The 14,798-nt window shown below is 45.2% G+C and overlaps 2 protein-coding genes across 4 annotated transcripts in view; both read left to right on the plus strand.

The window, feature by feature from the left end:
• The first annotated feature begins 442 nt into the window (after nucleotides 1-442).
• PATL2 (PAT1 homolog 2) lies at nucleotides 443-9,763 on the plus strand. The gene is made up of 16 exons (XM_077764338.1): nucleotides 443-523; nucleotides 775-865; nucleotides 1,697-1,917; nucleotides 2,568-2,648; nucleotides 3,338-3,501; nucleotides 4,012-4,089; nucleotides 4,322-4,463; nucleotides 5,599-5,719; nucleotides 5,819-5,916; nucleotides 6,118-6,171; nucleotides 6,270-6,403; nucleotides 6,536-6,695; nucleotides 7,187-7,327; nucleotides 8,194-8,291; nucleotides 9,117-9,266; nucleotides 9,745-9,763. The coding sequence occupies exons 1-16, from the start codon at nucleotides 443-445 to the stop codon at nucleotides 9,761-9,763; spliced, it is 1,833 nt and encodes a 610-aa protein (XP_077620464.1).
• Nucleotides 9,764-11,080: 1,317 nt separating this feature from the next.
• The window catches only part of SPG11 (SPG11 vesicle trafficking associated, spatacsin), a 98,657-nt gene continuing 94,939 nt past the window's right edge, over nucleotides 11,081-14,798 (plus strand). For all 3 annotated transcript variants that reach the window (XR_013335227.1, XM_077764494.1, XM_077764495.1), the window contains exons 1-2: nucleotides 11,081-11,338; nucleotides 13,789-13,973. Coding sequence is in view for 2 of the 3 variants with exons in the window: in XM_077764494.1 (XP_077620620.1) it covers nucleotides 11,085-11,338; nucleotides 13,789-13,973 (439 nt within the window). In the remaining variant the exon portion in view is untranslated. The remainder of the gene's footprint in view (nucleotides 11,339-13,788; nucleotides 13,974-14,798) is intronic.

Genomic DNA, 14,798 nt, shown 5'->3' on the forward strand with positions numbered 1-14,798 from the left:
AACTTGTGGTTAAAAAATGGAGTTTATGGGGGCACCTGGGTGGCTCAGTTGGTTAAGCGTTCGACTTCGGCTCAGGTCATGATCTCACGGTTTGTGGGTTCGAGCCCCGTGTCAGGCTCTGTGCTGACTGCCAGCTCAGAGCCTAGAGCCTGCTTGGGATTGTCTCCCTCTCTCTCTGCCCCTCCCCTGCTCATGCTGCCTCTCTCTCTCTCTCTCTCTCTCTCTCTCCTTCTCAGAAATAAAGAAAACATTAAAAAAAATTTTTAATGGATTTTATGTCTCTTGTCCTTTCAAGAGTTTTCTTTATCATTAGATTATATTCTCATACTTCCATCAAGATGCCGTGGGGGATCTTGGGGGATGCTGGCCCTTTAAGGGGGCAGTAGGGGAGGGGCGGGGACTCTTAAAGCCAGGGCAGAAAACAAGCCAGGCCTAGGCTGCCATGGCTAAACTAAGCGGAAAGAGCAGCAACAATCCAGTGGTGGGTGTCAGCAACAAGGCAGCTGTGAAGCGTCTGGGCCAAGTGTGTGTCCGTGTGGAAGTGCTCCTTTTCCAGTTCCAAGCTCTGTCCCTTTGCTCCCTGCAGCTGGACTGGTTAGGGCAGGGGGTGGGGCTTTAAAGCAGTCTGAGAGTCCAGGGTCCTGCTCCTCAAGACCCTGGGCCAATACTTCTCTGACAACCTTGCTAGAGGGAGATGGTGGCTGTTTTAGGATGGATGCCATGCCATCTCCTTATTGAGAAGGAGAGTGTCTCTGGGTTTCTTCCCTGTCTTAGGTTTTCCTTCCAGAGGCTGACAGTGTTATCTTACCAGAGGAAACAGCCATGGTGGAAGTCTGCCAGCCTGCAAAGACGATCTGTCCTGAAGGTATTGACAACTAGGCTGTAGTATCTGAATGAAAAGGCTTACGGTACAGAGGTTTGTTGGTCTGATTCAGTGGATGGACATGGGCCTGGGTGTCCAGAATTATTGGGAGTGATTTCTAAACTCTCCAACTTGCTAGCTACATTACAATGGTGACTGAGGTCATTTTTCTGGGCCCTATTTTCCTCTGTTTCATTGTGGAACTATCAATAACAGTCTTGCAGGACTGCTCAGAATTAAAAGGACATATACATGTAAGGTATCTGGTGTACAATAGGCTTAAATTGCAGTGAGTCCTGGGGCACCTGGGTGGTTAAGTAGGTCAAGACTCCTACTTCGGCTCAGGTCACGATCTCGCAGTTCATGAGTTCAAGTCCCGCGTCGGACTCTATGCTGACAGCTCAGAGCCTGGAACCTGTTTCGGATTCTGTATCTCCCTGTCTCTCTGCCCCTCCCCCTCTCATGCTTTGTCTCTGTCTGTCTCAAAAATAAATAAAACATTTAAAAAAACTTTTTTAAAAATTGCGGTGAGTCCTGGTAGCTGGAACTTGATTGGCTAAGGAGGCACTTAGGGATGTTATGTAGGGGAGAGCAAGTGGAAAAACGTGAGGTGATACCTAATGAGGCAATTGAAAAGATGTGGAAAGCCAAAGTGGTTGGCACCTGCCAGGTTCTATTTGCTCTAGTGGGAGCAGTTAGGGGCACCTAGGTAACAAGAGGGAGGCATTGTTTGAAGAGGATGCTGGAGATGACTTGTGAATAGAGGTGTTACAGAGAAGTAGCCTCTCTAGAGGAGACTCTTACCACCTGAGTCCCCATCTACCCCCTCCTCAGGCCCCCACTTAAACCGAGGCCCGAGCAAGTGCCATGGCTCCTTGGCTTCTGAGGAGGAGCCAGTATCTGCCTCCCAACTGGAAGAGGAGGAAGATGAGGAGGAGGAGGAGGTGGATTTGGATCCAGATCTAAGCCCAGACCCAGAGGAAGAAGAAGAGGAGGATGAGGAAGAGCGTGATCTCAGGGATCCAGCTGTCCTCAGTGCTGTCCACAGCACCCAGGTACCAGGGCAGGAGGGGGTGGGGGAACGGTTGTCCTGACCCCTCTGCAGCTCACAGACTGTTCCTCAATATCCTTCTCCTCTTCTCCACTCCTTTCTAGTCCCTCGCCTTAATCATTCGGCCATGACTACACGACCTCCACACCTTTCTAAGATAGATTCCCAGTTAACACTTTCTATTTTAGGCTTGAACCTGACTAGAGACTGTCTCCTTCCTTCCTTCTTCCTATTTCCCACTTAGTTTCTGATGCTGTCTTCACCTTAAAAACCAGGTCCTAGAAGGGTTGTGCATAGCCCATAGGTGCTCGTCCAGCTCCTGGTGCTGAAGGTGAATTATCTTTGACCCTTGGCCCCATGTCTCAGCAGTTCACTCCCGGAAATACAGGGGAATAAATACCACAACCAGTGGAGAGAGACCAGGTTCCCATACAGAAATTAAATCATTCAGATTCTCCCTCAACCTATTCCTGAGATACCAGTCTTCCTTCCTCTCAAAGGAAGCAGAGCGGTCCTGATCCAGTTGATTTTGATTACAATGAAGGGCCAGGCTACCACTGTCTTGCATATTGGATGTGATTGGCCTACCTGCACCCCACACCCAATGGACACCAATGACCACATGGGCTTAGTCTTCCCCCCCTCCAATTCCAGAGAGGTCTTCTCAACTCCCCTGGAATCAAGGCCTCTCGTGTGTTGGGGATGTCACCTGCTTCCTTGAACTTTCTGTGGCAGGTGAGTCACTTAATTCTTCATCCTGTGAGAAAGTAATGGTGTCTGGAGAAGGAGCATGTGGAATGTCCCTTGGTCTGCTCTTGACCTTGGTCTGGAGATGAAGTGCCCCAAGTGAGGTGTGGGATGGGAGGTGGGAGACACCCATAGTCTAGGGAAGCTTGGTAAATGGTAGAGGTGGTCCAGGGACAACTTGCCATCTGTATGAAAAAGAGAGAAACTAGAGCCTTCCTTTATCTCCCTACATTTCAGCAGATGAGCAGCATTGAGCTTAAGGCTGGAAAGAGCACCTGACCTTAAGTTAACTGTGTAATTAGAACATGGCCGAGGGTAGAGGAGTTGCAGGAAAGCCTACAAGGAGAATGAGAAGACAGTTGCAGCTCTGGGGAGGGCTTCAGAGGAGTCCAAAAAAAAGCAGACAAGCATTGCCCCAGTGGAGCAATGAGAGAAGCTTGAGAGAAGACCATCATGGGGGGGCTGGAGGGGGGGAGGGCAGAGAGAGTGGTGATGACTCACCAGACAGGAAAAGCACATGCCCCCACATGGTCAGGGACTGAGGGGCTTCTCCACAGAAGGTTACCAACTCTGTTGGGTGAAGTTCTTATGGGAGAAAAGGCAGGTGAGAATATAAAGGTGGGAAATGGATATGGCAGCAAAAGCAGCATTGGTTGGTGGAGACGCCCTTTTCCTAGACATCTGAATTCCTCTCTCAGACCCTGGACTACCTCTCTCCAGTTCCTTTCCGGACTACCATTTCCAGTGCCAGTTCTACAGCACGACACTTTGGACCTCGACTTCTCCCACCAGACCCAACTCTATTCTGCAGCTCACCAACCTCATGGCCCCCTAGTTTCAGGTACTGGCTCAGCGAGCTGAGCACCCCAGTGTTTCCCACAGACTGAGCTCTTCTCCAGAGGGTTCAGAAGGTAGTGGCTTGTGGAGGGGTGGGAGCCACTCCACCAACTGCTACAGAAAAACACCTACAGAGACTTAGTAAGAGAAGTGTGTGGTAGGGTCTAGTCATTCTCCCTCACAGATGAGGAAATGAAGGCCCAGGACTTAAAAAGAATTTACTTGAGGTTAGCTGGCATAGGAGAACTGAAAATAGGACAGAACTCCCAACTCCCAGGCCAAGTGGTTTTCTACTGTGTCAAGAATTCCTGCAGTCAAATATCAAGAAAATCTGTCTTGGAGGGGAACTGAGCCATGCTGAGCTAGGGTTGTGGTATTTGGTGTGGCTGACTTTGGGGAGGCACATGAACAGATGGAGCTGCCTTAGATGTCCAGCTAAGGTTATCAGAGGCTAATTGAATGGTAGGGTAGGGAGCTGAGTGCTTTCTTTCACCAGCCCAAGTTTCTTTCTAAGTATTCCTAGTCATTTGACCCAGCTCCACCCTCAGCACCAACGGATCTTGCAGCTGCAGCAACATAGGCGAGCACCAAGGTAAAGGCTGGATGAGCAGCAGGGTTGAGGGCAGTTCGTGTGCATGCTGAGTATTCCTATGTGATTGGGCATCTCCCCAGAGCCCCTACACAAATAAGACTCTCCCAGTGTTGCCCACTTCTGCACTCTATTCCATCCTGCCCAGATGGCTCCATTCCCTGCTTACCCCTCCTTGGGAAGTTCACTGTGCAGGGGTGGGCAGGTCTAAAGTCCTGTTCCTTCTGGCTTAAAGTCCCCCAGACAAGAAGCTTTGGTCTCAGCAGCCAGATCCCTATGTTAACCTCATGACTCGAAAAGAGAAAGACTGGGTGATAAAAGTACAGATGGTTCAGCTGCAGAGTGAGAACCCTCTCCTGGATGACTATTACTACCAGGTGAGCCCCAGGTGCTCTTCTCAGCCTCTGACTTTGGCGTCAAGTGGGCCTGGACTCAATCAACCCTCTTGCATCATCTCTCCAGCTTTTAGAGGCCATGTCCAGTCATGGGGGAGAGACCTCCCTATAGGAGAGGGGCCATATTTCTAAAGCCCAAGATCGTTCTCTTCTATTCTCCTACACCTCTGACAAATGGGATTATTTACAATTTCCCAAACATTGAGGTTTTATCTTCATCCTTTGCCAAAAAGAATTTCCCCTACTCAGCCTTGAAATATGAACTTACCTGCCTTTGTACACTCTTGTGGACCTTAGAAATGTCTTGTTAAAAACCTTGATCTACTTACTGTTCTTTAGATATAAAATACATGAATCCCATAAATAGTGGGATTCAATTTGTTGAACTGAATATATGCTGGCAGAAATTTTGACTACTTACACTCTGTTCCCTATCTCCCTTTTACTAATGAGGCAGGTTTTAACTACTGATTTTTTGGGTTGTCTAAGCTGTGCTCCACTTTCTTCTCTGCCTTTTTGGCACTGCTCCTAAATGAAAGAGCTTTATTCAAATCCTTGTTTGACTCACAGTCAGTGTCTTTATTTTAGCCTGGGATTTTACATATTTCATTGAGAAGATAATAGAGCTGCTGAGCCATTCCTCACCTCAGAAGCATAAAACTGGCCTAGAGTGCTATTGGCTACTGGCCACTTGACAATAGTGCTAACTCTGTACTGCAAGCTGCTGATGGTCTTCATGCCATCAGATAACTGATTTTTGGAAAGCACAGGTAGAATCACAAAACTAAAAGGGAGTTGGGGGGGAGGGAGATGTGTGCAATGGGTATCCTGGGAATAAGGAATGCAAGGAGGTTGCAGATATTAGGACAGGTTTGCTTCCTGGATTTCCATTTTGCTTTCTGCCTTTTCATCAGATCTGGTGGAGGTACCTAGCTCTTTAAGTCTTTAGTCCCCAGTACAGATGGCATAAGGCCCAGGGTACTCAAGATGATTCAGAATGTTGGCAGAGGGGCCTAAGGTGCCAGGATCATTTCTGAAATGAATGCTCTAGTAAAGGGTGTATTAAGAGGTTGCATTTGAGAACCTTAATTCTAAGTTCTCTTCTATGGACTCTCAGGAATATTATCAGAAACTAGAGAAGAAGCAGACAGATGAAGAGCTACTTGGGCGAAGGAGCAAGGTGGAATCCCTCAAGCTGGTAACTCCTTACATTCAGAAGGCAGAGGCCTACGAGTCAGGTGGGACCAGGGCTGACCTGCTGGGTAGGGATAGATACCTAGAGGAACAGAGGGGGAAAGGGGTGGGGAATATGTTTGTCCTGACTTCTTTTTGTGCAGTGGTTCGAATCGAGGGTTCCCTGGGCCAGGTAGCTGTATCAACATGTTTTAGCCCTCGCCGAGCTATTGACGCTGTACCCCATGGATCTCAAGACCAGGTAGAAGTGTTATTTCTCCAGAACTCTTTATATCTCCCCTGTTATGGGGGCACTCTTATGCTTGAGATCAGATTGTGACCTCAGAGCGAGAAAGAAGTGTGGTCAGACTTTGTGTTAGCCTTTCCAGCTCAATTTGTACCTCGCCTGAGGCCTGAGCTGCTGCTATGGAAGTGTGGCTGATGGCCTGGGACTCTCTCCTAGGAGATAGGTGCTCCAAGCAGCCAGAGACTTCAGGTGTTGTCCCGGATCGAGAAGGTGAGATATCCACTCCTTACGGATGAGTTCCTAATTTACCCTTGAGAATGAACTGTTACTCAAATTGACCTCTTCTTTTCCCATCCTCAAATTCCCAGATGTTCCTTCAGTTACTAGAGCTAGAGCAGGGCCAGAAGGATGGGCCTCCACAGCCCTGCTACTCTACACAGCAGAGCAGCCAGATTGAGAAGCTCTTCCAGGCCTTAAAGACCCAGGAGCAGACTAATCTGGAGTGAGTGTGGGAGTCCACCCAGGAAGGGCAAGATGAGCAAAGACATGGACTTTGCTTCTGTCCCTCCTTTCTGGCATGTAGCCAGAGCCCTCTATGCAGAACCCTGAAAATGTTCTCCTTTCTCACATGTAGGGAGGCAGCAGATGGTTTCCTGCAGGTGCTCTCCGTGAGGAAGGGGAAAGCTCTAGTGGCAAGGCTCCTCCCCTTCCTGCCCCAAGATCAAGCTGTTAGCCTTCTCCTAGCTATCACCCACCATCTGCCCCTCCTAGTTAGGAGGGACGTAGCTGATCAGGTACTGTGGCACTGAGCAGAGAATGCTTTTGTGGATGGGTGAGGGATACTTCCACTTCATCCTCTGTCCCGCACCCCCAGAGATGCCAGAGAAAGTACTGGGCAGTGAGAGACCAACCTGCTACCCGCAGGTGGGGAAGTTCCAGAACAAACTACTATAGGAACAACTGATCATCTTTAGGTGCAATGAACAAAAAAAACACCGGCTTGTGGTTACACAGGTGTCAGTATGCTGTGGAGGTTTGAGAAGATCAGGGCTCCCTGAGAAGTGTGAGCCCCATGTCTAACTTTCTTAGGGAAGGCATCCTAAAAAAAGTGGGTATTGAAGGACCAGTATTAAGGTTGGAGAGACGTGAATGATGAGACGCTTGCTAAGTAACCTGGCCAGGAAAGTGGCAAAAACAGGTCTACAAGAAAAGGGGGTAGAGGCAGTGTAGGAGGAGGCAAAGTTGTAGTGAAATCTGAGAGAGGTGCTTACTGACCTTCTTGCAGGCCCTACAAATGTTATTCAAACCTCTGGGCAAATGTATCCGTCACTTGACCTTCCATGAACTCCTCCAAGGACTTCAGGGGCTGATGTTGTTTCCACCTGGCTCCTCGGAGCGACCAGGCACTGTGATCCTTCAGAACCAGGTAACACAGTGGGGAGGCTTTTCTCTTGCCACAGATGGTCTTCAGGTACCATCAGAGGCAAGGAATAAGCAAGGGAGTGCTAACTTTCCATCATCTCTGCATACATGTATATCTAGTACATCTAATAAGCACTAGGATCATTCCTATCTAGTAGCGCTAGGATCACCTGGAGAGTTCACTGAATACCAGTTCCTTGGTCTCATCCCTAGAGAGTCTCATTTAGTAAACCTGGAGTGGGGCCTATACCTTTGCTTTTCTAACAAGCTCCCTGAAGGTGTTGAGATGGACCTCTAGAGCAGAGGTCACCTAAATTTTTGGTTGTTTATCCCTTTTAGTAAAAAGTGCTGAACCATGTATCACCCATGTGTTGTCTATAGGTCCTACACATATAACACTATACTAAGTACATACATTTATTATGTAAATATAAAGATAGAAAATTTTAAGTGACGACTCCAGGTTTGAAAGTTCTGATACTTTCCAATTACCCCAATGGTTTATCTCGTGAACCCCTCTCTGAAGATCTTTGCCTAAAGCAATGCCTCTTTCAGTGAGGTCCACAAACTACCTGCATTAGATTCCTGGGTCTACTCCTGATCTATAGACTCTGACTCCTGAGAGTGGGACCCCCAAGTGTGCATTTAATCAACTCTCCATAAGGATTTTCTGGAAACTTGAAAGCAGTGATTTCCTTCGAAAGGTCTGAGAGTTCTTTGGCCGGCCACTGTAAAATCTGACCGTTTACAAGTGTTGTGTTACAGTTTTACATGTGAACCTTCCCTTTTAGTTGGGAACATGGCAGAGCCAGGAAAGCACTGCTTGCCTGTGGTGAAATAATTTTACCTTGGATATTCTATCACTTGCAGTTTGGAATATCATTGCTCTATGCCCTGCTGAGTCATGGGGAGCAGCTGGTATCCCTGGAGTCTTCCCTTAAGGAGCCCAACAGTGATCATTCAGCTTGGTAAGATCTTAAAGGCCTTGTAAATAATTTCAGTACCCTGGGATGTATAGGCTGAGTCAGATGAGGTATTGCTGAGTGGTATATTCTAGTACTGGGGAGGAAGTCATATAGAGAAGGGAATACTAGCAGAGTTGGAGCTATTCTGCCTTTTAATTTTTTTTCCTTCCTTCTTTAATATAGCGTCCTAGAGTGTTTGTTTCCCATAGAGGGCAGCATAACAGCAATTAAAGGGATAAGCTTTGGAGTCAAATAGACCTAAGTTTGAATTCTGCCTTCATCACTTAACTAGCATTACATTTTTCAGGCATATTACTTCACTTCTCTTAGCCTGTTACCTCCTCTATAAACTAGAAATCTAGTTTAAGAACTTAAAAGAGTTTTTATTTTTATTTTTTTTTAACGTCTGTTTATTTGAGAGAGACAGAATGTGAGCGGGGGTGGGGCAGACAGAGATGGAGACAGAATCTAAAGCAGGCTTCAGGCTCTGAGCTGTCAGCACAGAGCCCACTTTGGGGCTCAAACTCACAAGCTGTGAGATCATGACCTGGGCTGAAGTTGGACACTGAACCAACTGAGCCACCCAGGCTCCCCCCCCTTTTTTTTTTTTTTTAGTGTTTGTTTATATTTGACAGATGGGGAGAGAGAGAGAGGTGGGGAGGGAGGAGGCATGAGCGGGGGAGGGGCAGAGGGCCTGAGACAATCTGAAGCAAGGAACTTTGGAGCTGTTAATATAAGAAGGAGGATATCTAAAGCACTAAGCATTGTCTGGCACATACAAACTCTTCAGTACAAAGACTGATGTTTTCTTTTTCCTCTTCCTTCCAGGACAGACATGGTGGTTCTGATCGCCTGGGAGATAGCCCATATGCCGACAGCCTCTCTGGCAGAGCCCCTAGCCTTCCCCAGCAACCTTCTTCCTCTGTTCTGTCACCATGTGGACAAACAATTGGTACAGCAGCTAGGGGCGAGGATGGAGTAAGTGATGGCAGAAACAAGGTCCTAGCCCCTTGTTCAAGCCCAGTCTAGGTTCTGTCACTTAGTTCTTTACTTCTTTTAAGTGAAGAATATAGAGGATAACTTGTTTTTTAGAAGTAGTTCCAGACACCGGCATTTATTGAGTAACCAGTTGGTCCATATTAGGGCCATAAGGCCTGTTTTTTCAGTCAAACTTTTTAATTTATTCCCAGATGTCTTTGCTCATTTATTATGCAAAGCTACTTAAGGGCAAGGATTAATAGAAGCTGAATGGTTAATTGAAGATATATTTAATAGAGGCTGAATGGTTAGTTGAGGAAATACTTAAGGAACAACTACTCTAAGGTAAAAGCATGAACAACTTAAAGGTCATTTCTGGCCTCAGAATTTACCATCTGCTGGAAGGAGTCAGATATCAAATCACACAAACATTTTAGAAAATATAATTGTTTACAGTTAATATCTGTTCTCTTTGTAGGCTGGCTTGGATCTATTGACCCAGTTCTGGAATATGTACATGTAGGAAAAGTTTAATCCTCAGACACCAGCTATAGGAGCTATGTCTACAGGAATCCAGAGAGTCTGAGGACATTTCCTATCCCTTGATACATTGGAGGACCCCAACCAAAACATTTTCTTCTGCTTGCCTTAAAAACCTGTGTGATATGCCTTAAATGGCATGACATGATAAGGTATAATTAAAGAGCTAAAAGAATGATGTGTTCAAACTTGTTGTAAGTTAAGAGGTAAAATGAAAGCCATTTTTTTTCTTGTGAACCCAAGAAGGTCCTTAATAAAAGGAACAAGGCCTTGTTACATCTAACAAAAGTATGACCTGGAAATGTCTTTACTGTTGCCATTTTTTTTTTAAGTTTATTTATTTTGAGAGAGAACAGGGAAGGGGCAGAGAAAGAGGGAGATAAAGAGTCCCAAGCAGGCTCCAGTAGGGAGTCTGATGCGTGGCTGGACCTCAAAGTGTGAGGTCATGACCTAAGCTGAAATCAAGAATCAGATGCTTAACTAACTGAGCCAAACAGGTGCCCCAAAGGGGGAGAAAGCAAGGCAGAAGAAAAAAATTTTACAGACTCCAAGTCCTAGAAGAAGAAGATGTGAATCTGCACAAATGGAGGAAGTGGCCTTTGGTTACCTGTGTGGGAATCTGCTAAGATACTGCTATGTATTAGGAGACCTTCCTAAATTCCTATTCCACACCCTTCTTCACCCTCTCTGTTCGTTCCTCTCCAGCTCTGCTGAAGATCTTGTATCTTACTTCCTTGATAAGACTAGTTATGAAACGGGAATTGTACCACCACCACCACCCCGTGACTACCCTGTTTACCTGCCCTTTATAACGGATATTATTTGACTTGAGCATTCAGGTCAACTCCCTATCGATGGAGCGGTCCACCTTACCAAAGTCGTGATCCCACCCAGGTCCTGTAAGCGAAAAGAACAGCACAATAGGAAAAGCAAAGGAGAGAGAGGCATAAACCGGGCTCCAATAGAGCAGACGCATTTAGAGTAAAAAAGGCTGAGGGTTATGCCAGAGTGTGTAAAGCTGCTGCAGCGTGTCTTACTTAGGCCGCTAAATTTGGCCCTTAACTCTTTCAGGGTAGTTAAGCAAACAGGCTTGAGTAAAAGGCAGATGCGGCTTCGGGGGGATATGGTGGTGCCTGCCTTCCAAAGGCTAGGAATGCAATCAGCCGAGGCAGCTCAGCTGTCTATGCCTGAATCAGGAGCCAGCGAGCGAGGCGGCTACAGTGCGCATGCCCAGGACGCAGCTGGGCTCAGGTGACCGGAAGAAATGGCCCGACCAAAATGGCTGCAGAAAAGGCCGCCGGCAGGGCTGCCCCCTCGGGTAGCTGCAGCGCTAAAGCCATGGAGCGGGTTCTACCTATGTTGTTGGTGCCAGTCCCAGAGGAGGCAACAGGGCGGCTGGGATCCCGGGCACAGTTGCACAGACAGCAGGAGGTTCTGGGGAGCCTGACAGCTGCTGGCAGCCTGCAAGTGCTTTCCTTGGCGCCGGGCGGCCGGAGTGGGGGTGTCTGCTGCCTCAGTGGTCCCTTTCGGCAGTAAGTGCTGCGGGAGGGCTGGGCAGTGTGGGAGGGGTCCGAAGCCTTAGCTCCGCTGGCCCCAGTGTTCCTCTCGGTTGTGGAGGTAGCCGGGAGCGGAGCGAAAGCCGCAGGTAACGCTTCAGAGGTAATCCAGGTGCCTTCTTGGAACCCTGTCCTCTCTTTCCAGCCCACCCTCGCTTCCCTTGGGGAGGTGGGGGAAGGGAGGACGGGGTGGGAACTGAAGGTATACAGCTCCTCTTCTGGCCTCAGGGAACCTGGAGTGGATCTCAGCTCAGGCACTGATTAATTCAGCATCGGTTGACTAATCGTTACTGTGCTGTCTATCTTGCCCTTTTTTTCCCCCAGTTAAATCCCTAGCTGGGGGATCATCTCTAATTTGAATCATCCTGATACCTTTTTCTTGTGCCTGAAACAGCGACTTCACACATGCCCCACCCCTGCCTGCCTTCTTCAAGGATAGAGGCACGTTTGCCCGCTCATTTATTCACTCAACAAATATTTATTACACGCTTACTGTAATAACGTAGGAGCAGTGCCCCAACAGTTGAATACAGCTCTTACATGTAAAGCTTGCGTGATTTGGGAAGACCGAAAAAAACAACCAGTTATAATCCTGTATTAACTTTCCACTTCTGTAACTCTTCATCCAGGTGTTAGAGTTTATGTCATTAAGTTTGAGACTCATTAAGTCCGAGCTTTTGAGGTCTTTTCCCCGCCCCGCTTAAGTTTTATTTAGGTAATCTCTACATCCAACATGGGGCTGGAACTCACAACCCCAACGTCAAGAATCGCAGGCTTTTCTGACTAAACCAGGCACTCCTGGGCTCTTATTAATAACATTTTGGAAAGGATCTCCTCTAGAAAACTTTATGTAGTCAAGCGATGTCTTATCTTGGAATCTCCAGGTTCTGTAACTGCCTGACAGAGATTTGTTTGTTAAATAAGCAAGTGCTTTAATCTGTTTGGTGTTTGTGTTCTTTACTCGTGATATCTAGTTGCTAGAAAGAACAATTTCTCCATAACGGAATTTAGTTTATTCAACTGTGTTAAGTACTTATGGACACAGTCCTGTAAAGAAAGGAATGAGAGAAAAGCAGAACTCTTTAGATGTTTGAAACTTAACAGCAGATAAGACATGTAAGCATGAAATGAGGGCACTTATAAACTGTATGAAATTATTAGAGGGGAGGAGGATTAAGAAGAATTTTTTTATTTTAATTGGATCTTAATTCAAGTACTGCATAGGGTAAAAATAAGGACAAATCTATTGTATTCAGGGCTTATGTCAAAGTATATATGACCCTTATGACCCTTTTATATATTTTGAAATCACTGTACATTCTATAGTTATTTTTATTGAACATTTCTTTTCATGTGAAAGGATAGCCCATATGCTACTGATGTTAATGGTGTCCCTGTATTCTGCCTTTTAAAGAGATCTTAATTTGTTTAATCTTTTCCATATTCAACATTCCTATTGTTTTCCAGATTTTCAGTGTAAACAGTTAGGAATTGAGTGTTCTTGAAAAATCATCAGCCTAGCTATAAAGATAGAAATATAAAATGTGTCAATCTTTTAATGGAAAAAAATCAAGTCTTGATTTTTTTAAAGATATAAAATTTAACTACTTCTGTAGAAAACTTTTTTTTTTTTTTAAAGATAAAGCCTTATCAGCATGGTAGCCTCCTGTTATTCCATTGTATTGTTTTCAGAATTGGGTCCTTTTATTTTTTTAATTTAATTTGAAGCTGTAGCATCATTCATTAGTCTCTTTCCACCACTATACTGCTTTAAAAATTTTTGTAACTGTGCTGTCTAGCATGGTAGCCATTAGCTACATGGTGATGTAATGAATTTTAAATATTTCCTCAGTTGCACTATTCACATTTCAAGTGTTTAGTAGCCACATGTGGTTATTGGCTACTGTATTGGCCAGTGCAGATATATAGTTCGGACCAACAGAATGGAAAGGTATGTTGGTCAGAGCTGTTCTATATTCCATCTTGGAGTCTTCATAGTCTTGAAATACTAACAGTCAATTTTTAAAAATCACTGAAAACATTTAGGTTAGCAAAACCTACTTTGTTCATTGTGAGCACTGCCTCTTATAAATAATAAACATATTTGGTTGTTGAAACTTACCCTTATGACTTTCCCTTTAAACATTTCATCAGACAGGATTTAGGAAGAAGGAATAAAAGAATTTGTCATTTGTTACTACTCCCCTTTCACCACCCACTCGTACATTATTGGCCTGAAGGGGCTCAGGTGGAAAAGGGGCAAAGTTCCAGAGCAATTTACATTCCCTTAAAGCAGGTGTAGGATTAATGTTACTACCACATGAGGTAAAGAATTGTTCTTTACCCATTCTGCCTTTCTACCCTCACCATTGTGGATAAATATTATTGTGGATAATAGGATATACTAATCTATGCTTTTTCCTTAGCTTTGTATGGGACGAGTCTCATAACAGCAGCTCACCAACAGACAAGCCCAAACTGCTTGCTCTTAGTGAGAATTACGAACTGTTTATCTATGAATTTAATTTGAAAGATGGAAGATGCGATGCAACCATTTTGTATAGCTGTAGTGAGGAGACATTGCAGAAGCTCACTGAAGATCAAAATATCAGTAAGTATTTACAGGTGGTCTTTTAGCATGTTGACAGTGTGTGACATCACTCTGAAGTCTTATATATTCCAGGAAAAGTTCTTATAGAGATGAAGTTGGGGAGGGAGATTTGCCTTGTTCAGTACAGTAGCCACTAGCCACATGAGGCTTTTGAGCATTCGAAGTGTGGTTAATGTGAATTAAGATGTCCTCTAAGTGTTAAATATTTACCAGTTTTTGAATACTTAGTATAAAGTAAAATATTCATAGTTTTTTGTATTCATTATATGTTGAAATGCTATTTTGGATATTATGGGGTAAATGATATATAAAAATAAGTTTCACCTGTTTCTTTTCTCAGTGTAGCTACTAGAAAATTTAAAAATTCCATGTGCAGTTCACATTCGTGGCTGACCTATTTCTATTGAATAGTGCTAGCTAGACTGGTTACCCAGCTGTTTACTATATTCCATCCTGAAGGCTGCAGAGAGCAAAAATTGAAACATTCAGGCTTTATTTTTTTAATGTTTTTTATTTATTTCTGAGAGAGACAGCATGAGCAGGGGAGGGTCAGAGAGAGAGGGAGACACAGAATCCGAAACAAACTTCAGGCTCTGAGCTAGCTGTTAGCACAGAGGCCGACGCGGGGCTCTAACCCACAAACCGTGAGATCATGACCTGAGTCAAAGTCGGACTGAGCCACCAGGCTCCCCAAAACATTCGGGCTTTATATTTAAGGTAGTAGCGTACTCGACATGCTTGATTTTAAGCTTTCTTCTTTTTCTTTCTTTTCTTTTTCTTTTTTCTTTTTAAGTAATCTCTACACCCAAGGTGGGGCTTGAACTT

This window comes from Crocuta crocuta, unplaced genomic scaffold (assembly GCF_008692635.1).
Source record: "Crocuta crocuta isolate KB4526 unplaced genomic scaffold, BGI_CrCroc_1.0 scaffold102, whole genome shotgun sequence".
In the NCBI taxonomy this organism is placed as follows: domain Eukaryota; kingdom Metazoa; phylum Chordata; class Mammalia; order Carnivora; family Hyaenidae; genus Crocuta; species Crocuta crocuta.